This window comes from Pteropus medius, unplaced genomic scaffold (assembly GCF_902729225.1).
Source record: "Pteropus medius unplaced genomic scaffold, Ma_sr-lr_union100, whole genome shotgun sequence".
Taxonomy (NCBI): Eukaryota; Metazoa; Chordata; class Mammalia; order Chiroptera; family Pteropodidae; genus Pteropus; species Pteropus medius.
The window spans coordinates 10,240,344-10,265,305 of NW_024349803.1; the positions used below are offsets into that span (position 1 = coordinate 10,240,344).

Sequence of the window (24,962 nt, forward strand, 5' to 3'; positions counted from 1 at the left end):
TGAAGTATTTGAGGTGTTGTTGGAGTAGGCATTGTACGAGATTGTTAGTGAAACAAGTTACTTATAAATTTATTTGTTGAAGCTGAATGGGGATTCACTATACTGTTATTAAAGTTTTGAAATTAAAAAAAATAATCATCTTCTTCTGTTAACCTGTTGATTTGATTATTAGCCCAGCTAGAATTTAGGTGGGAAGAAAAGTATTTTTTTTTAGCCCCCACAACTGCATTCCCCAAGACTGGTCTTTTTTGTTAGCAATGGCCTAATAAACCCTTTCTTTTAAAAAGACTTTCAGCCACGGAAGTTAAAATTTTTTAATACATGAGTCCCTTTTGCAATTCTGACTCCCCTCCTTGTTTTCTTTTGTCTGATTGTTTTGCTCTTTCCACCAATACAATGTTAAAATATAATGGCAGTATTGGGTATCCTGGTCTTATTCCTTGACTTTGACAGGAATGCTTACCGTGTTTCCCTGTTACATAAGATACTAGAGTTTACTATTTTAAAAAATCAGAAATGGCCCTTGAATTTTGTCAAAGGCCTTTTCGTCATCCATGAAGATAATTTTGTTTGTCCTCATATCTATTAATATGTGAATTATATGGTTCTTAATATTGAATCGTCTTAGTCATACTATATCATTTGAAAATGTACTATGGATTGTTGGCTAATATTTAAGACTTTCATATCAATATTGATATGAGACTGGCTTGTGGTTTTTTGTGTGCAATCTTTAGCAGATTTAGATAGCAATGTTATACTTGCTTCATAAAAACTGTAAACTTTCATTTTCTATATTTTGGAACAGTTTATATAATCTAGGGATTATCTAGCCTTTAAAAGGTTTGGTGGTTTCCTTCTGAAACCATCTGACCCAAGTGATTTTTGTGGGAGTAATCCTTTGATAACTTTCTCTATCCTATGAAATTTTTTTTTACTTTCCACCACTACTAGGATAAATTTCAGAAAATTCTAAAACCCTAGGAAATTAATCATCTATTTATCAAATTTATTTATACCACTTATGCAGAGCAATCTTATATTTATTTAAATATCCTGTTTCCATGGCTATTTCTCTCATTTATTTCTTTTTTAGTATTTGTGATTTCTTTTTTGATTGGGTAAGCTAGAAGATTGTCTTTTTTTTTTTTTAAAGAACCACCATTTATTAGCTATAACTTATTTTATATCTATTTACCTTCTCTTTTTATCTTTATTAAGAATTTCTGGGGGAAAAATACTAATTATCAGAATATATAGGATTCAGTTAAATCAGTGATGGGAGAAATCCATAGCTTTTAAATAGTTTATGTAAATAATGAGAATTAAATAAGTGAATTAAGTATTCAACTCAAAAAAGAAAGTAAATGAAAAAATAGAAAGCAATAAAGATAAAAATTCCAAAGTCCTAGACCTTTTTTGAGTCAAATGCTGACAAGATGGAAACCATGTGTCACATCGTTCTAGAGTGGCACCTGGACTGGCACTGCTGTGTGAGGTTATGAGATCCAGGAACAGTCTTTGGGTTCCATGACTCCTGATCCAAACATCTCCTCAGGTGGCCCGGGCATTTTTACCAGAGACAGAACAAAGGTATAGTTTTTCCACACAGCTCTTTAAAAATACTTTAATACTAGCAACCCATATGCAGCATGAAGGGCAGCATTTGTGCAACTCAACCCTGCTAGTAATTAATACTACGCTGAACTATGCCCAAAATGACCAATATATTGTGACCTATACACAGTAACTATAATCACATTAAAATTAAGGCTAAAGCTAAAATATAATATGTAAAATTCAACATTTATATTAGTCTCAGCAATTCAGTATAAAATTTTAGGTTTACCAATGTTTAGTATTTTTTTCTTGAAATCTTATCTACCATCTTTAATTCAATTCTATTTTAAAGACATTAAGAGCTGACCAGAGAAATTATTTATAATAAATGGAAAGAAAGTATACATAATTATATATACAATAATGACTTAACTTTGTAAAACAAAACATAAATATGCCGTATTTTACTCACAAAAATATTTACAGTAGTAGTAACCCCTGGAAAGCAAAAATCCCTCTTATTCATCTGTATAGTACCACCTGATAGAAGAGTGCCTGGCACATAGTAGGTGTTCAGTAAGTTTTTGCTGAAAAAAATGAAAGTGAGTAATATCTGTCTTCGAAAAAAAGTATACTCGATCAGGTAAATATATGAAATTTTAATGTTTGTATCTGAAACATACAAAGGCCTAAAGGCAAAGTCAATGATACCTAACTAAAATTCTCTGGGTAATTTCATTATTACAAAGTTAAGTCTTGAGTAAAAAATCCAACTCTAAAAATATGGTCTTAAAAATCACATATCTACATATATACTAAGACAAGTGAATTGTCTTATGCTGCATCATCATCATCCACTGCAGCGTAGATGGCTTGATTCCTCCTCTTAATTTTCTTTCTTTGTTCAGGTTCATGTTCATCACTCATCCTCTTCACGGGCACTTCAGTTAAGTCCTTCCCATCTCCCAACTCCACAGCCTCACCAGGTTTCCCCTCTCTACCAATTGGCGAACTCAGTGTATCATCAGAAGATACAAACATGGAACTTGGCAAGATCCTGACATCAGAGAAGCTTGCAGAAAAATCAGAAGCTTGATCAGAAGAAGGTTCTACAGATGCTGTATTTATGTCACTGTGTGCACTCACAAAACTATCTTCATCTTCTTCCTCTTCATCTAACATTATTTCGTCTGGATTAACAAAGGACAGGGCAGATGTGTCTGTGTTATATTCACTGGGATCTTCCCCAGAGTCATTACTCTCCCCTTCATCCTGCTCTTCATATTCACCACACAAGTGATGTTCCTCCTTGGCCTTCTGAAGGCTGACATTAATGTCTGTGATTCCAAGTTTGGCACAAAATTCAGTAGTCTGAGGATTGATCCTATGAACCAACTGCATTTGTGTCTGTGGCTTGTTTGGGTCATAACAAGCAGCCGTCACACTAAAATTATACGGAACTTTGAGGTCATGATTCAATTTTTCCAATACTTCATTCATAGCTTCTTCTGTTGCACTATAATCCCATCTATAAAAATCCAAAACAATAGCCTTTTATATTTTATCAGCTTTAGCTAATAATGATGAAATCTAACTATGGACTTCAGGTACAAGGATAAAATATAAATCATATATCAAAATTCCACTTAGTAAAATTATAGTTAATTTAGCAAAGAACATTTTGAAATAAAAACAATTCTTAGAAAAACATGTCCTTAACTCATACCCTAAAGCGAGTATAAATTATTTTAATCTGTGAACCAATCTCCACCATATTATAGTGTGTGCACACTTATCACTTATACATTTATTTGGATTAGTGCTCAATAGTCCACTTTCTTGTAAACTTTGAATTGTACTTATATTCATTTAATAGTAATTCCCTTAATCAAAAAAAAAAAATAAAAGTGTGGGGGGCAGGGACAAATACTGTGCATGCAACAGAGAGGGAAAGTCCTAAAATAAGATGAGACTTACCTTGTATGCAGGCCATTATTTTCAGGCATATTCCACAGGCGCCCAGTCACATTAACAAGACTGTTCGTAGCCCTGAGAATGGTGAGCCATTCAATATCATACTCTAAGTGATCAGGAGCATTGGGGTCATGATCTATTTCTATTACCTACAGAAAGAAATTGGTAATTTTAAGAAATACATATCTACTCTTAATAGTCTATGGATTTCAATATAACATTAAAATTTAAAAGAATTTTAATTTAGTAGCCTAAAAATATTGACATAACATAAATATCTCCAAAGAATTCTCAGAATACATAAATTACAAAAAGCACAAATTAGTAATTTAGAAAAGGAAAATTAAAATTTTTTTAATCATTGGAAGAGTAAAAAAATATTGCAAAGTTATTTCATTTTCTTTTTACCTGAAGAAAGTCTCTATGTGGTAAGCATTTGTCCAAAGCTAAAAATTTGGTTGCTTTGGCAGTCTGTCCTTTATCCTTGGCCTAGACAAAATGAACCATGATTTAAGAAAGAATGTAAAACATCATAGGTAATTTATACATTGAATAGGATATAAATAATTTTTGTTACATATACCCCCCAGTTGTGTGTCAAAGGGACAACTGTTACTTTTCTATAGCAAGTTACTTCTATACCCGCTTGTACAGCAATGGTCACTGAAACTCTCTGGGCTTTAATTTCCTTACAAAAGTCAAAATAGAAACTAATGATGATGATGTTAAAGCATATAACACACACATAAAGCATATAACACAAGGATTAAAGATAACAGAAGAGCTTAAAAGTAAATTGGCAGAGCTAAAACTATACAACCTTTAGAAGAAATCATAGAAGAAACTCGTTGTTACCTTGGGTTTCTTAAAGATTTCTTAGTTACAACATCAAAAGTAGATTCGATATATCCACAGAATGAAATACTATTCAACAATAAAAATGAATGAAGTACTGGTACATGCTATGGCATAAATGAACCTTGAAAACGAGCAAATCAGATCAAAGAATCCAGATGTCAAAGACTATATATTTTATGATTACATTTATGTGAAAGGTTCGGAGAGGGCAAATCCTAGAGGCACAAAGCAGATTAGCGGTCGCCTGGGGCTGAGAATAGGAATGTGGATTGACAGCAGATACAAAGGATCTTTTGGGGCTATGGAAATATTCTAAAACTGGAACATGTGACGTTTGCACTAAAAATCACTATATTATACACTTAAATGAATGTTATGTAAATTATATACCAATAAAGCTAATTTAGAAACGTAGATTGTCAGAAAGAAACATGGTGGGAGGGTCATGAGCATGAAGGTCATAGTGGAAGCAGTAAGAAAGCGACTCAATGAAAATAGTGAGGCACATGGAGGAAAAAAGACAAGGAAACAAGTTATCGGACGACCTGCTGAAGACTAGGGATCAAGTCAGTGTCGAAGAGGGATGAAGAGAGGTGAAAGCAGAGGATGAAGAGAGATTACAGGCAGAGCTTGGCAGCAGGGCAGTTCTAACGTAAGGTGATGGTGGTGGGGAAGGGGCTGAAAGAGAACACTGGCAAGATGAGAAGAGGCTGAGGAGCCAAGAAAAAGGGATCAAGTATGTCATTAATGCAGAGAGAAAAGTCCCTGAGGCTGACCACAGAAGATGGAGTAAGGGAAAAGTAGCAAATCAGATACTTCAATAAAAATCCAAGATTGTCAAGTAGCCCTAAAAGACAGAAGAGAATAATAGAGATGTGGAAAAGGTGACAGATATAAACAGATGACTTGGACTTTAACACTGGCCCAAAGGAAAATGAAAGCGGTAACCTTGCCTCCTCCCAGTGAAACTGGGGAAGAATAAGCCCACAACAGAAAGGCCTTACAGGAGTGTTTTCCAAGAGAACCTTCCAAACTGTTTGAGGAACATCAGTAAAGTGTACCTCTACCACAGAAAAGTATGTGGTCAAGTAAGTTTGGGAAGCTCTGCACACCACATCCCACTCTTGGAGAAAGGCAATGCCCTTTAAAGACTCAGAAATTCTATAGAAGCCTTTGAGAAAAAAAATCTCTAACTCTGTTAGTCCAGCGTATTTTAAACATTTTCCCTTTGAAATACTTTATGGGAAAGTCAGAGTTCAGTCAGAATCGGAGGTGAAAGAAAAACTGCAGATTTCCACAAAAGCCTAATTATAAGTATATATTTATTCTCTACTTTTCATCATCCATACAGTTACTCGAGAAAAACTCTGGGAGTCATTCTAGACTCTCTCTCTCCTCCCTGTCACCAAATCCTGATGATTCTACTTCTAGATTTTGCTTCATTCTCTGTGCTCCCTCTTTGCCTTATGTTAAAACCTCATCTTTTGCTTAAATAGCCTCCTCTTTTACATTACCCCAATCTATACACAAAACTGCTGCCAAACTAATCTTTCTAAAACAAAAATTTGATTTCATCACTTCCCAATTTTCTTCATTATCTTCTGATTGAAACCTAAACTCCAGAACATGGCCCAGAAGGCAGTTATGATCTTGTCCTAGCTTCATCATTCCCCATGCCTCGGCCATGGGAACTAGCTGCAGTTCCCCAAAAGCCCCATGTTCTCAGACTTCTAGCCTTTTGCACACATTGGTCCCTCTTCCTAGATTACCCTTATAATCTACTTCTTCCTGGCACCAACGATCCATTTGGAAAAGATCTGTATTACTTCATCTCTGTGTCCACATCCCCAACTCACCATAGTCTGGCTCAGGTGCTCCCACAGTACCCTGGCACTTTTTGTCACAAACTTATTACACTATTTTATCATTGTTTATTTGTCTCTTCCCCACACTGGATATTGAGTTACTCACAAAAGAAAAGTTATCTTTGATTTATTTCTCTAACTTTACAACTGTGTCAACAGTGCATAGCCCATAGATGTTTGATAAGTGTTTGTTAAATGAAAGAATAAATATTGTGTTTTCTACCTGATGTTGCATCAAAGCTGCAAACTTCACATGAAGGTGTGCAGAAAACCAGTAAGTAGGTTTCAAGTGCTCTAAAAGCTCTGAGGCAGCGGGACTTCCTAAGGTGTTATTTTCCACTTCTTGTCGGAAAAAGGATTTAGTCTTAAGAAGTTGCTTCTTATTTCCATAATGATATATACTTCTTGGCCAATCATGAGATAGGAATATGTCCATAGGCTGCTTCAGCTTTAACAGAAAAAGAAAAAAATCTTAAAAACAGATTAACCACAAGCAATCTCCATCCCTTCCCTCTATCACCATACAACCATTTACCCACGGAGATCTCTGGATTTCTGTGTAATTCATTCTAAGGACACTTTATGTAAGGAAGTCACAGAAATACTGAGCTACTCACACATGTAGGTAAAAAGAAACAGCTTTCTCTCTGCCTCACAAATCATCCTTATTTTCTGGCAAGGCAGGTCAACAGAGGCACGCTTTGATTAGACTGCCAATCAGCTATGGTCTTTAGCAGTGCATTTTAAAAATATATAATAACCATTGTTCTAGTCCCTTTTCGGTAAAGAAACTATTGTTTTAAAATCCAGAGACACCAGATATCATGAGACCTCTAATGTAAATGATACAGTAAACCCAAAGATATATTCCACTTTTTTTCTAATGGACTCACATAGTATCTACCAAAAAACTGTTTATTGCATGTTATATTAGAGGTATTTAAGGTGACTGGTGTCTTCATGGGGGGAAGGGAGTCAAAATATACACTGTACTTTACTCCTTCCCGGCACCTTCAAGTAATCTGAAACAAATACTTGGAAAACTAAATTAAAATAACTTAAGTGTCCGAGAAAATACAAAATATAAGACGTACAGGACTAACCACTGAACAACTGGTATGGGGAACAAACACAATGAAAATTTAGAGAAGGGTGATTTTAAACTACAACACTGGTTGGGAAGTGGTATATAAGCTAGGTCTTCAAGGACTGGTAGGATTTAAACCGGTGAAAGGGAAAAGGCATTCAAAGTAAGAACTGTTATAAATAGGGCATTAAGAAATGCCCATGAGCATTCGTATACTCCCCTAGAGGCTGTACGGTATGTGGTAAGGGCCTGAGTTCACTCTGGCAGGTTCTACTACTTAACTACTTGCAAAGTTTTAGGCATGTTTCTTACCCATCTGAGCCTCAGCCTCTCACCCTCATTGTGACAGTTAGAGTAACACCTATCTCACAGAATTTGAGTGGCAACAAAATATCTTGTGTGAAAGCTGCTTAGTCCATTGTCAGGCATTTAATGAGTTCTCAAATAAAAATCTTAGTTTTACCCACCCTCCAGGTGAGCCAGTGTTTTAATACCACCCTCACAATTTTCCCATATCTTCCATCATCTTTACTATTATTTTCTACTTAATGCTATTATTTAAAATAAAATATTTAAATTTTATTTAAAGTAAAAGTTTATTCCAATAAATATTCATTAGTCTTACCCTAAGTAATAATATTTGAAATCATGGATCTAATGTTTTATTACTCACTAAAATAAATTTATAACCATAAAAAATTTTAAATGTTCATCTGTGAACCTCCTAAAAAACAATTTGAGATCCAAATTTTAGAAATAATAAAGTAATCTCTTCTTAAAGTTATATACCAAAATGAGCAAAATATATAATTAAACATTTTTTCAAGTCTGCTGTAATGTACTTTTTTACATACCTGTTTTAATTTATATACTTCAATGTTTCTCACATGATATATACTTCTTATTGTTGCTGAATTATAAGGGGGGCACTCAAAATGACCTTAAATTGAAGAAGAGAAACAAGCTGTATTCAATACCTTTAAATACTGCAAATACAAATACATATACACACTTCCCCAAAACTAATGTTTGTCATCAATACTTTGGATTCTTAAAAATTTATTTTAAAAAACACTGCTCTTAATATGCTGGTACTTTTTACCAATAAGGGATCATAAACTATAAATCTAAATAATTAGGGGCTTTTGGTTTTTAAAATTATATTTAATTTTGGAGTATATTGTTTATTCACATAGTTTAAAGTTTTAAAGATACCATCGGTAAGGTATAGAGTAAAAAGTGTTCCACCTAGAGAGTAGACCAGTGGATGCCTAGGGCTGGGATGGGAGTAGGCATTAATTGTAATTAGGCACAAAACTTTTAGGGGTGATAGAAATGTTCTAAATCTGGGTAGTGGTAAAATCTGGATGCATAACTCTATAAATTTACTAAAACCATTGAATTGTACACTTACAATGGTATTATAAATCCTACGTCAATAACACTGCCAAAACGAAGGGAGGAGTCCTCCTATTCCTGTGCCCCAGCCATTAGTAAACCTACCTAGGGGCAGCTGGCGCTAATCAGGTTTTAGTATTTTATTCCACGGATACCATCTATGCATATAATACACCTATTTCTTTATCCTTTTTTTTTTTTTTTTAAATACAAATGGCAGTATACTTTATACGTGTTTTGTGCCTTGTTTTTTCACTTAACTTATTTTGGAGTTCTTTTCATGTTAGTTACACAAAGAGCTGCCTCTTTATTTTTTTTTAATGGCTTCGTAGCATTACATTGCATAATTATATCACGATATATTTAGTTCCTACCTTTTGTTATTACAAACAAGGCTGAAATAAACTTGCATACATCATTTTATACTTGTGGTATATATCTGTATATAAATTCCTGGAAGTGGAACTCCTGGGTTAGAGTATTTTTATAATTTCCATAGATATTACCAAGTGTCCCTCCCCAGAGTGGTTCTGATTTGCATACACACCTGCCATGTAGGAGACAACCTATTTGTGTACACCCATGTCAAGTTTAGAATCATGGGGAGCAGAATAGCAGGAACAGAGTTGTGACTTAACAGCTACATTGAGGATATGAAAGTGAGCTATCAACTTAATTCAAGAAATCTTGAAATCGATGTGAATCCAAGCTATTCTTTTAATTTTAAAATCAAGATATAATTCATTCAGATACAATAGAATTAATAAGTATACTGTGGTATACAGTTGACTCTTGAAAAACATGGGGTTGAACAGTGTGACTCCACCTATACATGATTTTTTTTTTCCAATAAATACCTGTACTGTTTTTGATCTGCAGCTGGGAGTCCACGGATGTGGAGGGCCTACTGTATGCATTGATCTACACCATTTTATATAGGCGACTTTAGCATCCACAGATTTTGGTATCTACAGCAGTGGTGGGGGGTCTTGGGACCCATTCTCCACAAATACCGAGAAACAACTTAAGTTTTGGGAAGTCAAAAGTTATACGTGGGTTTTTGACCACACAGAGGTTACACCCCTAACCTCTGCCTTGTTCAAAGTCAGCTATACTTATACAATGGAATACTATTCACAAATTAAAATGAATAGATTAGAGTTACATGTATCAACATGGACTTCAAAAACATTAAAAAAGGTGCAGAAAGACATATGCAAAATGATACATTTATAAGAAGTTTAAAACATGCTATATAATACACTGTTTAAAGCTGTTACATATGTGGTAATGATATAAAATAATCTAGTGAATGATAAACACCAAACTCAAAATAGTGACTGCCTGGTGAGGAAAGGGAGGGATTAAAGGAGAGGAATGGGACTGAGGACAGATAATAATGAGTTTCAGTTGTATCTATATTGTTTTATATCATAAAAATCAAAACTAAAAACAGCAAAATACTAAGACGATAAAATTCGATGGTGGATAGACAGACAATATATCCTAGTGTTCTCTATATTTTCATATGTATAAAACATTATAAAATATAAATTTAAGAATGAATTAATTCATAGAAGAAATCCAACGAAAAAGTCAAACTATATATTGCTTAAGTTACTCTGGGGTATGCAAGTTCTAAAGTTTAAAGACAATTCTCAGAACAATACCTTTTCGATAGTCATGAGATTTGAAGATACCAGAGATGCCGCCAATCCTTATGCCTCGATATTTTACTATACCTGCCAAGCCTGAAAAAGTACAGTTTAATAAGGTTACTATAGGCAAAAGCAATTCCTCTATTAACTGAATGAAGAGTTTAAAGGCCTAGAATTCTATGTAGTCCCAAAATTATTTGAAAACTGGATTGAAATAAAGATGCCAGAATAATAGTTGTTGAAGCTGGTTAATAGGTAGAGCAATTCATCATATAGGTATCCCCTGCTTTTCAAAAGTTCTTGTTACACTACTTTACGTTTATGAAAGACTTACATTAGTATCTGTTTTCACTAAGGGAAAAATCCAAAGAAAATTTTTGCTTTCAGAAAAAAAGGTGAAAAGTCAAAATAGCATTCAAGCATTTGTTTTGCAGTGAGCCTTAAGAGGCAGCATGCTCCCAGAGCAGTGAGTGGCCCCACCAAGCTTCCTCCCTAAGAACTACACTCAGCATCTCAGCATCAAGCTGCCTTGGCTTTGAACTGTGTTTGAGCATCTGTGCTTTATCTCAATTTATTTTGTGCATCCATTAGCAACATGTGTCCTGAGGTATCAGAAAAGCCTAAGAGAGCTCGTAAGGGAGTTATACTTAGTGTATACTTAACAATTTCCATTATAAAAGGTTTAATTTTTTAAATTAATAAAAATAATAAGAAAAAAATAAAAGAATTGCAAATAGTGTGTAAGATCTTGCAGTTATATTAACTATTGCTTAAAATACTAGATGACGCATGGACATATTTTCTTAATTACCTACTTAAAATAACTATTATAATTAATTTCCCGTGATTAACTATTTAAATTAAGAGACATATCTAAAACACCATACATCTGAAGATGCTGCCCAACTGGTATATAAATCTGAGAGACGCTTTCATCCCATTGAACCAAGAATTTATTTACAAACACATACCTAAATAATAAATGTTTGGTGCCACCCAGCCACCGTAGGGTAACTCTTGCAAGTGATTTGAGGCTTCATGGTTTCCCCCAATGAAGATTGTGAGAACTGGGGCCTTTTTCTCTCCAGAGTAATACCTAGAACATAAGAGTAAATTTGTCTGGTGGCATCGCAGAAATTAGGCATAGAGAAAAATTAATTAGGCATCCTTATACAATTAAGCATAGCAAAAAAGCAAAACAAAGTCCCAAGGAAAAAATGCGAGCTCATCATAAAAAGTTAAAAAGCACTTTCTAAACTTATTGTCCATACTCCTCCTTAGGAATGAAGGGCTTGGGTTTCAAGTCAGTGAGGTCAAGAACTTTGTCAGTTCGCTGCTATAACCCTAGCTTAGAGAACGGGTACTAGCACATATCAGGCGTCCAATAAAAACTCCAGGATCACTAAATGGACTAGTTCCAAAGTCCTATCAAGTACAAGGTAGATTAACCTGTTAGCTTCTTCATTCAGGTTTTGCCCTCAGGCTGCGACCCCTTCCGAAACAGGTGAATGGCGAGAAGAAAAGTGACAGTTACTAAACGCCAGTTCCTAGAGACACAGCGTGAACAAAGACGGGAACTCAGGAAGACAGTCAGTGGCAGAGGGGAGTCAAACCCAGTTCGGGTTCTCTCCTCACTGCTTGCTATTCACATCTCGCACCGTTGGGTCCGAGGACCAGGCTGCGAACCTCACCTGTAGAAGGTCTGCATGTGGCGGTACTTGGGTGGCACGGCCATGCAGCGCAGGTCCGCCTCGTTGCGCACCGCCTGGAAGTCGCCGCAGCACAGCAGAAGGTCTATCGGGCCCGGGCCGCGCCGCTCCGCCAGCGCCAGCGTCTCATAGATCTTGTCCAGCTCGCCGTGGCAGCAGCCAGCCACAGCCACCCGCATCCTGCCAGCCCGAGGCAGGGATAGCTGCCCGCAATCCCCTAGAGCTGAGCCAGCCCAGGAGGGGAAGCAAAGACCAGACCGATCGCTCAGCTCCCGCCAACATTAACAGAGGCACTGCCTCGTTGACTCGGGCAATGTAATTCACTTCCGGTTTTCAAATCTCGCGATAGAGGGATAGGCAAGGCAAAGTTAACCCTAGGATTCCAGAGAGCTTTAAAATCGACTCCGGCTTTGCCTATTCGCGGCTCTTTTAAGTCTTAGCAGTCTAACAGATAATAAAAATCACGACCAGAATAGTAAAAAAAAAAAGAAAGGAGGGAGGATGGGAAGGAAGGCCGGAAGGATGGAAAGAGATAAGGAAAAAAAGAAAATCCCCAGAAATAGTTCAGTTTGATAAAATTAAACCAAGTTAAACGGGTGAGCCGATACGATTGGCTAATTCCCTAGGACGAATCTCTCACGGAAAAGTGAATTTCTAATTCACTTTCAGGTAATTACGGAAAAGGTACTTCCCCCAAAAGAAAAGCACTGTTCTAACCTCTATCACTAAAGAGCAGTTTTGCTTATTTTTAATTACGGAAAAGGTAATTACCTGAAAGTGAATTAGAAATTAAACAAAAACAATTTTTTTTTAAGAGCCCCCAAATGAAAATAATTTTAAAATAGAACTTAAAAACTCATTGAAGACTTTAAAATTATCCCCCAGAAGAGTTTCTAAAATTATTAATTTTTTAAGAGTCAGTGACTCCTTGCTTTCCTAGCAAATAGTTGTTTGCATAACTAGACAGCAAGTTCAGTGAAAGCAGATGAAGGTCTCGAAAATGTCCAAGAGAGAAAAGGACCAAACTGACAACTGAAGAATGAGCGGCCAAGACAGAACCAAGCAAACAAGTAAAACCCCTCCGGTAAATCTAATCAAGAAAAGTAATCTAATCAAGACAATGCAGGGAATAGTTAACTCATCTTTAAAAACTAGATAAAATAAAAATTATTCTAGAAACAAAGACACCAAAATTAATTCAAAATGAAGCAGAAGATGTATGAAGAACATGGCAATAGGAAGACACTGGAAATGTTGTCAGGAAATAAATCCATTAAAAACCATTGTACCCAGAACGATTTATGGGCAACACTTTCAAATTTACAGAAAAGATACAATTTTCATGATATTTAAATTGATCAAGAGGGTAGAAAAAGATGGCAATCTAATATTTCCAATACTTCTAATATTTTATTTTCCTTTTGTATTATATTTGTGAAATATATAAGAATGCTCTTACAACATTACTAAATTTAACTATTTCCGTTTCATTTTTAATCTACAGGAATTGTCTTTTCCTGGATCCTTTTTTTCTCTCTGTGTAAAAAATTTTAATTGAGAGCTAACTTACTTAAAGTAACATGAACAAATCAAATCTTAAGTGCACATTTTGATGCATTTTTACATATGTTATCACCCATATAACCATCGCCTATATCAAGCTATAAAAATTTCCAGCAAGATATAAAATATTCCCTTGTGCTCCCTCCCAAGCCACTTCCCCCAAAAGAAAAGCGCTGTTCTAACCTCTATCACTAAAGATCAGCTTTGCTTATTTTTAAACATCATATAAATGTCAGTACGGTCATGCACCATAACACAAGGATATTTCTGAGAAATATGTTGTTAGGCAATTTTGTCTTAGCGTGAACATCAGAGTGTTCTTACACAAACCTAGAGGCTATAGCCCACTACACACCTAGGCTATATGGTTTAGTCTATTGCTTATAGGCAACAAGCCTGTACAGCATGTTACTTATAAAAAAATAATAATAATAATACCATGAGATTAAATCAAGCATGAAAGAAGATAATGCAATTAAGAGACTTAGTAAAGATCTATGAGGCTTCACCAGAGTAACATGGCATACTGCTTTACAGCTAGCTTTTCTAAGTAGGAGTACAAAACGATGATAAAAAGCATAGTAAATACATAAACCAGTAATATAGTCATTTATTATCATTATCCAGCACTATGTACTGTACATAATTTTATGTGCTATACTTTTATATGACTGGCAGTGCAGTAGGTTTGTTTACACCAGCATCACCACAAACATGCGAGTAATGCATTATGCTATAATGTTATGACAGCTACATTGTCACTAGGCAATAGGAATTTTTCAGCTCTATTATAATCCTATGGAACCACAGTCACATATGAGATCTGTCATTGACCAAAATGTCATTATATATGCCTGACTATATATATTATGTACTCTTTTGTGTCTGCTTTCTTTCATTTAACTTAGTGTCTGCGAGATTCATCCATTAATCTATACTGTAGATAGATATAGCTGTAGTATACTGTTTCTTATTGCTGTGTTTCTTTTGTGTGAACATACCATAGTTTATCTGTTTTCCTGTTGAAGGACATTTGAATTGTTTTGAATTGGGAGCTATTATGAATAAAGCCACTGTGCACATTCTCATACAATCTTTTGGTGGATATGGCACTTACTTCCATTGGATTATGTCCAGGAATGGAATCTCTGGGTTATAGAGTAGGTATATGTTTAGCTTTAATAGATAGTGTCAGTTTCCAAAGTGGTTGTGCTAATTTACACTTTCCTAGATAATATAAAGATGTTCCAATTATTCCATATGCTCAACAGCACTTGGAATTGTCTGTCTGTTAACTTTTTGCCATTTTGTTAGGTGTGCAATGAAATCTTGTGGTTTCCATATAGATTTTACAACATAATTTTAATATATCAGTCATTTTGAATTTTGTGATGGATAGGAAACAATAACAATGCCATAACATTAGAAAATTCATAGTCAATGAAGGAAATAGATTATGAATAAGAATGAAGAAGTGTATCTTGGCTCAGTTCCTACTCTTCCCAACCCACTCCCCATTTTCAGAGACCATACCAGTGAATTGACAAACTTGAGAATTCTCACTGACTTTCTCAAATCCAGAGAGAATCAAACTAAATAGAAAGCCTCACCTACTTCCTATTCTGAATGAGGAGAACAGGAAGGCTGTTGGAGAAAAATGAATAGAATGAACAATGAAGATAACTCTTTTTTACAAAGGTGAAGGGCTGCTCACTGGACATGCAGGTGCTCTCAAATTATGTGTATGTTTCCATGGGGAAAATAAACAGGTGTCAGATCTGATGTGAAATAAATTCCTTGATTCTAGTAGAGCAAAGACAGAATCTAGATAGAGGCATCCAACAATAATCAAGTTGAAGAAAGAAATCCCATGTTAACTATGGAAATATGCTTTAAAAAAAAATCTGGGGTGAGGTTGAGCAAAAGTCTTATTTAAAACTTTTTAGGTCTACGGCCATGCTACCCTGAACAAGCCCAATTCCGTCTGATCTTGGAAGCTAAACAGGGTCGAGCCTGATTAGTACTTGGATGGTAGACCACCTAGGGAGACCAAGAGTTATAGGCTTAAAAATAAAAAAATAAATAAATAAATAAATAAATAAATAAATAAGGGATTGTAAACTGACAAGGTCCTTGCAATCTATGAGGTCAACCAAGTGTTGCCTCGCATAAATGAATGAATGAATGAATGAATGAATGAATGAATGAATAAATAAATAAATAAAACTTTTTAAGTACAACCAGACCTTGGATTTGTAAACACCATTCTTCTCTAAAAGAAATTAAGTCTGCTTATTGACACGATTGGTTCCAGGGCAGAGAAAGTACCAAATGAGCCTAGATCATCTTGTGCCAGAAACCAAAGAAGCATTCAAAGAACCTGAGATGTCAAAAGGATGCTGGTTGAAGGTTTTTCTGCTGGTCAAACTTGAAACAATTTTAGCACCAAAATGCATAATCGTTGTAACAAACGGTAACCCACTGAATAAAGTAGGACTCTATCATTCCATACTGATATAAGTAAATGAATAATATGGAAAAGAGAGGGCTCTTATTATACAAGAATGCCGTGTGGGGGCTAAAAAAATAATACTTTCCCCCTCCACTTTCTAAATTCTTATAGCTGGGCTAATAATCAAATTAATGGAGACAGATTAACAGGAGAAAATAAAATTTTAATATGCGCACATGGGGAATTCACATAAGCATTAAAATTCCAAGGACAGTGAGGTAAAATTAGGTAATATGTCATTTTGAACAAAGGGGAAAGGAAGTGCAGGGATCTGAGATTTCAAAGGAAATAAGCAACTTACGGGTAGTTGATGAAAAGCAGAACATATATGGCAGGTAAATTCTTGCTTCAATGGGACACAAGGGGTGATCTAGATACCAGGCCCCAGCCTGGGCCTCTCCCATCTATCATACTCAATTCAAATTAAGCTAAGGCAAACATCCTAAAATTTTCCTTATCAAAGCAGGCCTTTCTCAATCTCTTAGCCAGAAAAGGAGGAGGGGCAAATGTTCTTTCTGAGTCTTTTGTTTCATAATAACCACTTTAAAGTTAATATTCCAAAAGGCAGCTTTAGGGTGGTAAAACTTCAGTTCCCTTCAGTCGATTGATACACACAGAAAGATGACTGGAGTTAGAAATCACCATTTGACCACCAGACTAATCATCATCTTCATCATTATAATTGTTTCAAACAAGAGTCTTTCATGAATGCTAAAACTACTGAGTAAACTTCTGAAGAGTAATAGGATAGTTACACAGCCTCTATGTATCTATTATTTGAGACTACTTATATAATCTCAAAGTATCTTTCCAAAAGATACTTATTATAACAAAGAAAAACATAAGGATTTTACACTAGTGATACCTGGCAGACACCACTCTAACAGAGTGATCCAAGTTAATCTCACTAGGAATGGACAAATCACATTATGTGCCTTCTGATATAACATACACTACTTCTATGGTATTTCTGCCAAAAATACAGAACCTGAATCTAATTTTGAAAAACAGGAGACAAACGAAAATTGAGAAAGATTTTGAAAATAACTGGCTTGTTTTTTTTAAAAAAATGTGAAGGCCATGAAAGATAAGGACAGACTGAGAATTATTAAAAATTAAAAGAAACAGGATTCACAATTGAATGCAATGTGGTGTTATAAAAGACATTATTAGGACAACTGGCAAAATCTGAATAAGCTCTTAAATTAGATAGTATTGTATCAGTGTTAATTTCCTGATTTTAATACTATTACTCTAGTTATGTAAGAGAATTTCTTTTTTTTAAAAGAAACACGCTGAAATTCTAAATATAAATATATATCATATATAGTTTTCTGCCCATCTGTGTATTGCCAGAGATAGAAGCTAAGAGGAACTACATATCTTAGACACCCTTTGCCCCTGAGGTCTGGGTTCGGTTTTGCAAGTGAGAAAGAAACACTTTTGTGCAACATTAAACAAACAAACAAAAAATTAAATTCCAAGACTGAAAGTCTTTAAAAGAAAGGGTTTATTAGGCTAGGGCTAGTAAAAACCAAAAAGGGGGTGGGGCATGGGCTCTAAACCACCAGCAGCGTGGCTAGGTAGAAAAGACAATGTGTCCATCGTCCTGAGTTTTGCAAGCAGTTTTATACATCGAGTAGGGGAGAGAAAGATATAAGCCGTTCTAATAGGATTTACATTAGCTTAGACAAAGGAGATGGGAGAAAGAGAAGAGATGTCCACTCCTGTGGATTAGCTGTGGGCAGCAGATTGGAAAATTCACATGTTAATAAGAAGCGGTGGCTCCTGAGTTTACAGGAATTGTCAGAGCTGGTCCACAGCTATTAACTGGCCAACTGTTCTGTCTCTTTATCTCACTCTCAGGCAGCTGTAATTTTAATTTAGAACATCTGAAATTTTTTTTCTTGTCAGAGGTTATAAGGGAGGAAAAAAGTTTCTCTTGTCTTCTGGCTCTGACAGTGGTGGTGGCAGCTCAGCATCCCAAGCTTCTTCAGCGGTGGTGAACTTCCTATTGTTTCTGATCTCTTTCTCCTCGTTTGCATTTTTAGTCCTTCTAGCAATTTTGTAATCTTTTTACTTAAAATGCCTAGATGGTTTCTGTTTTTCTGTATGTTGCACTAGCCAAGGAAAGTAAAAGGCAACAAGCAGATGTTTTCAACTATAAAAAATAAACAAACAAACGAACTCCAGGGAGACAATACACATGGGCCCTTCTTGAAAAAAATGACAGTAAAATCCAGCCAAATAAGAGTTGGATAAAAACAAAGGACACAGAAAGGAATAAATACAATGAAAGATGGATGATTAAAAATAGAGCAGAGTAAGGGGATAAGAAATGCCGTAGTGGAAGCAGGGTATTTAAGGATGAATATATAGGGTGTTTTTGGAAGACTGTACAGATAAGGTGACATATTGAGCAGAAACCTTCACGAATAGAGAGTGAGCAATGGAAATTTCTGGGCAATGAGCTTTCAAATCAGTTTATAAAGTGTTAGAAACATCAGGAAAAACATTCATCCTTGCTATCTGCATCTTGAAATTGAAGTAGGTGATTGTGGCACCTACCACCACCTGATGGCAGCACATTCAGGAAAACTATTTAAGGAGATAGCTTGTCCGTGGTGGTAAAACTAAACTGGACAGAGGCAAACATCACAGAAGAATAAGAGTTCTTCTGTGTGGTGTCTCTAGCCTCTGAATCTTAAACTTGTCAGACATTTCATTGGACTTTCTGATTTCATCAGAACACACACACGCACATACACACAATATTTCTCATTTATAAGTTTTAGGATTTCAAGATTCCATTCCTATATTGTAAATGTTAAAAAGATCAGATTTACTTTACCTAGCTTGTTATCTTTGCATCTCCATTTTGAAACATATTGGCCTAATGTGGTCACCATTGCTTTGGAGTGGGAAGGGTGTCTTTTTATTATGCAGGCAATACAGAAGATTATATAGCCATCTGAAGAACCGCTGATTTTACGATGTCTTTTTTTCTATAAATAATTGGAGCTCTTGTCCTTGCACTGATTTTTCAGGCTCTGCCAGTGTTTTGTTAAAACACAAACTTCAAACAAGTATATTCTAAAAGCAGCATTCCACCTAGCAACTAGAAGTTTGCTTGGTAAGGTTGCACAAAGGGAAGGTTTTTATAGAAAGAAGGGTAGGGCAAGAGAGCTATTAACGAAAGGGTAGAACGAATTATTTTTAGACTAGAACATCTTCTGTTGGGGGGAAGAGAATGAAAAGCAAGTGTTTTTATAGGCAGATTGCCTCTTCTTTCTATGGGGGAATGGAAAGGGCTCAAATAAGATTACCTAAGTAGTGCTTGCCCAGAAAATTCCACATAGGTTGATAAAGATTACATGTCTGAGAATCTAAAACTACAGTTAAATCAGGAATTAAATCTAGGTTTGGTATCATGGGCTTTTAGCACAAGTGACACCATTTTGGGCCTGCGATTTTCTCTTTAACACTTTCCACATCTAAACACAGAGAAGCGGTATCTTAATTGTTCAATTAGACTAACATTTATGGATAAGCCAAGGTCTGTGTGGAGTAGCACACAGGGCTTTGCCTGGTCTGCTCCTGTTTACCCTTGGGTGCCATCTTCACCTGAAGGACTTCCTATGACATTATTCCTGCTGAAGTTTCCCTCCTAGGTGTTCCCTTAGCCTCATACCCTTCCACTTATCATCCAACATTCTAATGACTTGTTTACTTGTGTCTTCGCTTTTTGCCTGAAAGCTCTATGAGAACGGGGAAGGTGCTTATCTTGCTCATAACTGTATTACCATTTCTGAGCACAGTGCTTGGTACATAGTAGGGACCTAGTATATACATATATTTTTTAATAAATAAATATTCAGGATCCTTAGTACTCTTTTTTTTTAATTCTCAAAATCAGTTCCTTTTTCATTATTAAAAAAAAAGATTGCTTAATCTATAATTCAATATTTTTACACTTAAACTCTTTACTGTGTACTTCTTAAGAACAGGGACATTATTTTTATAGCAACAGTATAATTATCATAATGAGAATATTAACAATGAGACCTCATCAACATATTTTATTCAAATTTTACCAGTTTTTCCATTGATGACGCCCTTTGTAGTAAAAAGAAAAAACATTTTTCCTTGTCCAGGATTCAATCCTAGATCACAGTTGCATTTATTGCTCATGTCACTTTAGTCTCCTTTAATCTAGAGAAATTCCTCAGTTTTTCTTTGTCTTTCATGACAATTTTGAAGGACGTGTTATTTTGTAGAATATCCTTCAGTTGAGGTTTGTCTGATGTTTCCTCTTGATTACATTCATGCATTTGTGGCAGGAATACCACAGAAGTGATGTTGTGTCCTTCTCCGTGCATATCATGGTGTCTATTCATCCCATTACTGGTGATATTAATTATAGTCACTTGAATAAAGTAGTTATCTACCAAGTTCCTGCACTATTATTGGTAACTTGTGGAGCATACTTTGAGACCATATAAAAACCCTGTTTCTCATCATATTTTCACCAGTTAGTTTTAGCATCCACTGATGATTCTTGCCTAAACAATTATAGCTCATATGGTTATCAAGTGGTGGTTTCCAGTTTCCATCATTGTGTCTATATTTGGAAGTTTGGAATTCTACCTTAACAGTAATTGAGTTATTTTTTTTAAAGCATTTTCTTTTACTGTAGTTTCTGTTAAAAAAGACTTTTCAAAATCTTACTACTTCTGCTTTATACATGTACATATTTTATACCTTCCAAGCACCTGATAAATTATGGATGCATAATTTCCCATTGCAAAGTCCTTGTAGACTTTACTAATTGGCTGTTTGCTTAGGCGAGTGCTCAGTAGTCCCTTGTGTGAGAGTCCTGTAGGGCAGGATTTCCCGACCCCCTGGGCTGTGGACCAGTACCAGTCTGTGGCCTGTTAGGAACCGGGAGGCATAAGTGAACAGCAGGCAAGCTAGCAAAGCTCCATCTGTATTTGCAGCGGCTCCCCAACACTAGCATCACTGCCTCAACTCCACCTCAGATCATCAGACACTAGATTCTCATAGGAGCACCGGTCCCAAAAGATTGGGGACTGCTGCTAGGGTCCCAGAGGACTGTGAGAACTCTGGAAAGGACTTTGAAACAGAGAAGTCTGTACTCAAATTGCTTTAGCCTCTTACCATCTGAGCAACATTAAGCAAATTACTGGACCTCTCAGGGTCTCACTTTTATTATTCTCGTCTGCTTGAAGGAGGGATCACATCTTTATTCTACTTTGGATCCCTTATACAATGTGTGCACAAGTACCCCGCAGTTACTACCTTTTGGACTGAACCATATCTCTTCTGTAAATATCTTAATCTAGTTTTTTGTTTTATTTAAATAAGTTTCTCTGTCTTCAAATCTTTTTAAAGGTTCTTCAAAATTCCTTTTGAGGCTATTCAGTTTTTGATTTACATTCATCTTCCTATGCTTTAAGTTTTCTTCCTTTTGCATAGGTATGTTTCTACTTTCAAAAATTTGGTGCTGTTTCTCTATCCTGGCAGCTCCACTTAGGTATTTTTAAATACTTTTCAGATTTCTTTCTGACTACTTAATGTTCTGCATTTCTACTTTTTAAAATTAAGCTCACACTTTGTTGTCATTATTTTTTCAGAAATTAATATTGCTTTGAGATAAGAGCCAAGGGAGAATGGGGAGAAATTTCATTCCTGTTTACAGGGGAATCAGTGTGGATAGTTCCCTTTCCCCACCACAGGGCTAAAGTTAACTGTTTTGTTGTTGCTGGTACCTAAAGGCTGAATCAAAATTTCTTACTACTCTTCAATTGCTATTCATCACTTAGGTTCAAAGAGCATACCTAAGGTTATGTAGCCGCAAATTCTGAACTAGAAATGAGATTCCTGATCCCTAAGCTTAGGGCTTTGCTAATCAATGCTTCCTTCCTGTCATGTCATTCTTTTGGAAATAAAACAAGAAGTTCTGGGTAGCAGAGGTGTTAGATGCCTTGAGTCACATTTCCTAGCTCCTCCTCACTCTGATTTCTGTAATGATGGCTCTGCTGTAAGCTCAGATTCATGCTGCCTGTATCCCATCCCAAAAGCAAGTCTACAGATTCTGCTCATCTTCATTAGGTTAAGGAAGACCTCTCTATTTTATGCACAACTACAATCCAGGAGGGTAGAGAGTTAACAGCCCCCAGAAAAACCTCAACCAATACAGGATGGAAGTAGTGAATAAATGCTCCAGCCTCAACATGGATATCCAGAGGGGCATTCTGTACGTTTCCCAGAGGTCTTCTAGGAATAAGCAGTGACTTCAATAACGAACCCTTATATTGACTTTTTCTTCTTTCTTTTTCACACTCTTCAATCCATCAATTCTTTTTCACACTCTTCAATCTATCAATTCCCTGGAAACACTTCTCAAATAAACTACCAGCATCTAAAGCATCACCCCAGGATCTGCCTTTGGGGGTTGTCCAAACTAAGCCAAAAATTCACTCAACATTTACTAATGACTATTCTATGTTAGGCAGTGAGATAAAAGATGTGGAAAATAAAATTCCTAGTGTCTGCCCTGAAGGGTATAATGGGAAGACAAACAGGTAAACGATTACAAAAAAATTACAATATATTGTTGGAGATGCTACGTTATGGTGGCAAGAATAGAGTGATCCATGAAAACAAGAGGAAGGGGTCACATGACCTATACTTGGGGGATGGGCTTCCAGGAGGATGTATTGCTAAAGCTAATGGATGAAATATAGATAAAATACAGTTATAACAACTTCATATCATGCAAATGTCAAATGAAAATTCATTTGATACCTCTGCATAAGTGTTATTCTCTGCTCTGTTGTGGTATGCAGTACATGACATAATTTTAGGTGATACATGGATGGACAGTTAAACTTTTTTGTGGTTATTATGTTAATGTGTACTAGAATAAAAACAAGGAGCACAATAAATTTGACTTTACAGAGTATTACAGTTTAGGATGAGGCTAAAATTATTTAATGATTTGACCCTGGCTTTAAAGGAAAATATTGAGCGAGTAATAATATGTGGGTGCAGATTGGCAAAGATTGTGTGGGTGGCATGCAGATTACTGCAGTTTGAGAAATAGTGTTTTAGCAGAAGGAAAATCTAAAATGAAATTCCTGCTTTCCAGAAACTCAGAAGTTTGTTAGGGACACACAGACCCATAAGCAAGGATGATTAATGCTACAATAAATATGGAAACCAGTACAGGGGGAAGATAGGAAAGTAGTAGGGAGCAAAGGAGAGGCTAGAGGCTACAAGATCAGTTGGAAGGCTATTGGTCTAGTCCAAGGGTGAGGTAATAACAGCTTGAATTGGGGAGTGGCTATAGAAATGGAAGGAAAACAAGTAGTATAACAGGTTCATTGCAACCATTCTGTGAAAACTTGCTGGTTGCCAGCAGCACGAAGATGAAACCTGTCCAGCCAAGTCCAGGGTAGTTTTGTACACACACGCACGCGCACACACACACACACACACACACACACACGTACGCACGCACACACGGAGTGGGAGACCTGAATTAATCGATCAGAAAATACTATAATTAGAAGCATATTCTCATTTGGCTTCAGTTATCAGAGCGTTTTAGTGTGAATTACTCAGACATTTGTCCCACTTTTTTCTACTTTATTCATATACAACGCTTTCTACGTGGAAGACCTTTACATTCTCCATTTTCATAACCCATATTCTACAGAAAACTGACTTCAAGGAGGTTAAGTAACTTGCTGGAGGTAATGTAGCTGTGAATGAAATAGCGAGCATTAAAACAAGACGTCTGATTCTAGAGTATCTATTCTTAACACACCAGACTAAATAGGTAGGGCAGTCAATGGTAAAGCAGGTCACATTTCAGCGTTGGAATGCGAGACACTCTTATCGGTGGCAGAAGACCTTGTACTGAGATCACGGGCTCACCGCCTGTAAAAGGAAGATAATGATGTTAGGAGTTTAGCGCGGAGAAGAAGTGAGATAATAAATGCGAAAGTGAACTTCGAGTTATGTACGTGGCCCCACATACTAGTTTTTTTGGAATATGAATACGCGAACTCGTAACTGCTACGAATCAGTCTGTGAAGCCTGTAACATCCGAGCTAGACCCCCGCCCCTGAGGCTCCGCCCACTTTGAGCGGCAGGTGGGGCCGACAGATCTTCTTTGCGCATGCGGAAACTGCTGCCCGCTCCCACCTCCAATCCAGGCCGAGAGTAGCTGCTGTTTCTGAGAAGACGATTCGTAAGCAGGCACCTGGCGCGGTTTCCCTGTGCTCTCCTCTCTGCGGGTGCTGGCTGTACTTCAGCGGAATCTAGAGCGTTGCCCCTTCTCTTCGATCTACCTGACTTTCTGCAGAGGTGCCTGTCGTTGGCCCAACAGTTCGCTGTCGAAAGTGCCGGCGGCCGCGCCGGCTCCGGCTGCAGCCGGGTGGGAAGGCTCAAGATGGCGTGCCTGTTGGAGACCCCAATCCGCATGAGCGTCCTCTCGGTGAGTGACCCGCAGCAGCCACCCGCCACGAAGCTCGGGCCCGGCTGGTAGCATACACCCCCAAAGCGGCGTGTCTTCTAGGCACAACCCCTTGGGGTCGCCTCCGGCTCACCTTTGGGCCGGGGAGTGAGAGAAGGTGGGCGGGCGTGATAGACGGGACCTCGGCCGAGCCAGAGACGTCTCCAGCTCCCGGAGCTCCCACCGATGCCGGTTCTCAGGACGGCGTCCAGCGGGCGTGGTGGTTGGGCGTACGG

The 24,962-nt window shown here is 36.8% G+C and overlaps 2 protein-coding genes across 3 annotated transcripts in view; one reads left to right on the forward strand and one right to left on the reverse strand.

The window, feature by feature from the left end:
* Nucleotides 1–1,613: 1,613 nt before the first annotated feature.
* On the reverse strand, nucleotides 1,614–12,437 carry DBR1 (debranching RNA lariats 1). The gene is made up of 8 exons (XM_039837258.1): nucleotides 12,092–12,437; nucleotides 11,372–11,496; nucleotides 10,413–10,493; nucleotides 8,199–8,284; nucleotides 6,481–6,705; nucleotides 3,943–4,023; nucleotides 3,538–3,683; nucleotides 1,614–3,088 (listed from the first exon to the last, which is right to left on the reverse strand). The coding sequence occupies exons 1-8, from the start codon at nucleotides 12,286–12,288 to the stop codon at nucleotides 2,395–2,397; spliced, it is 1,635 nt and encodes a 544-aa protein (XP_039693192.1). The 5' UTR covers nucleotides 12,289–12,437; the 3' UTR covers nucleotides 1,614–2,394.
* An 11,971-nt stretch (nucleotides 12,438–24,408) lies between these two features.
* Nucleotides 24,409–24,962, forward strand: part of ARMC8 (armadillo repeat containing 8) — a 90,432-nt gene continuing 89,878 nt past the window's right edge. The window contains exon 1 of one of the 2 annotated variants that reach the window (XM_039837259.1): nucleotides 24,409–24,708. In XM_039837259.1, coding sequence (XP_039693193.1) covers nucleotides 24,664–24,708 — 45 coding nt within the window. In that variant the 5' untranslated portion in view covers nucleotides 24,409–24,663. The remainder of the gene's footprint in view (nucleotides 24,709–24,962) is intronic. The other variant, XM_039837260.1, reaches the window with a different exon arrangement.

Bases quoted from the DNA above. Each gene is read 5' to 3' on its own strand.
- DBR1 (XM_039837258.1), bottom strand. From the start codon at position 12,288: ATGCGGGTGGCTGTGGCTGGCTGCTGCCACGGCGAGCTGGACAAGATC. The intron at 6,706-8,198 runs GTATGTAAAAAA...TTTCTGTTAAAG, and splicing joins AAGTATATAAATTAAAACAG to CTGAAGCAGCCTATGGACAT. The intron at 3,089-3,537 runs GTAAGTCTCATC...GGATTTTTATAG, and splicing joins AATAATGGCCTGCATACAAG to ATGGGATTATAGTGCAACAG.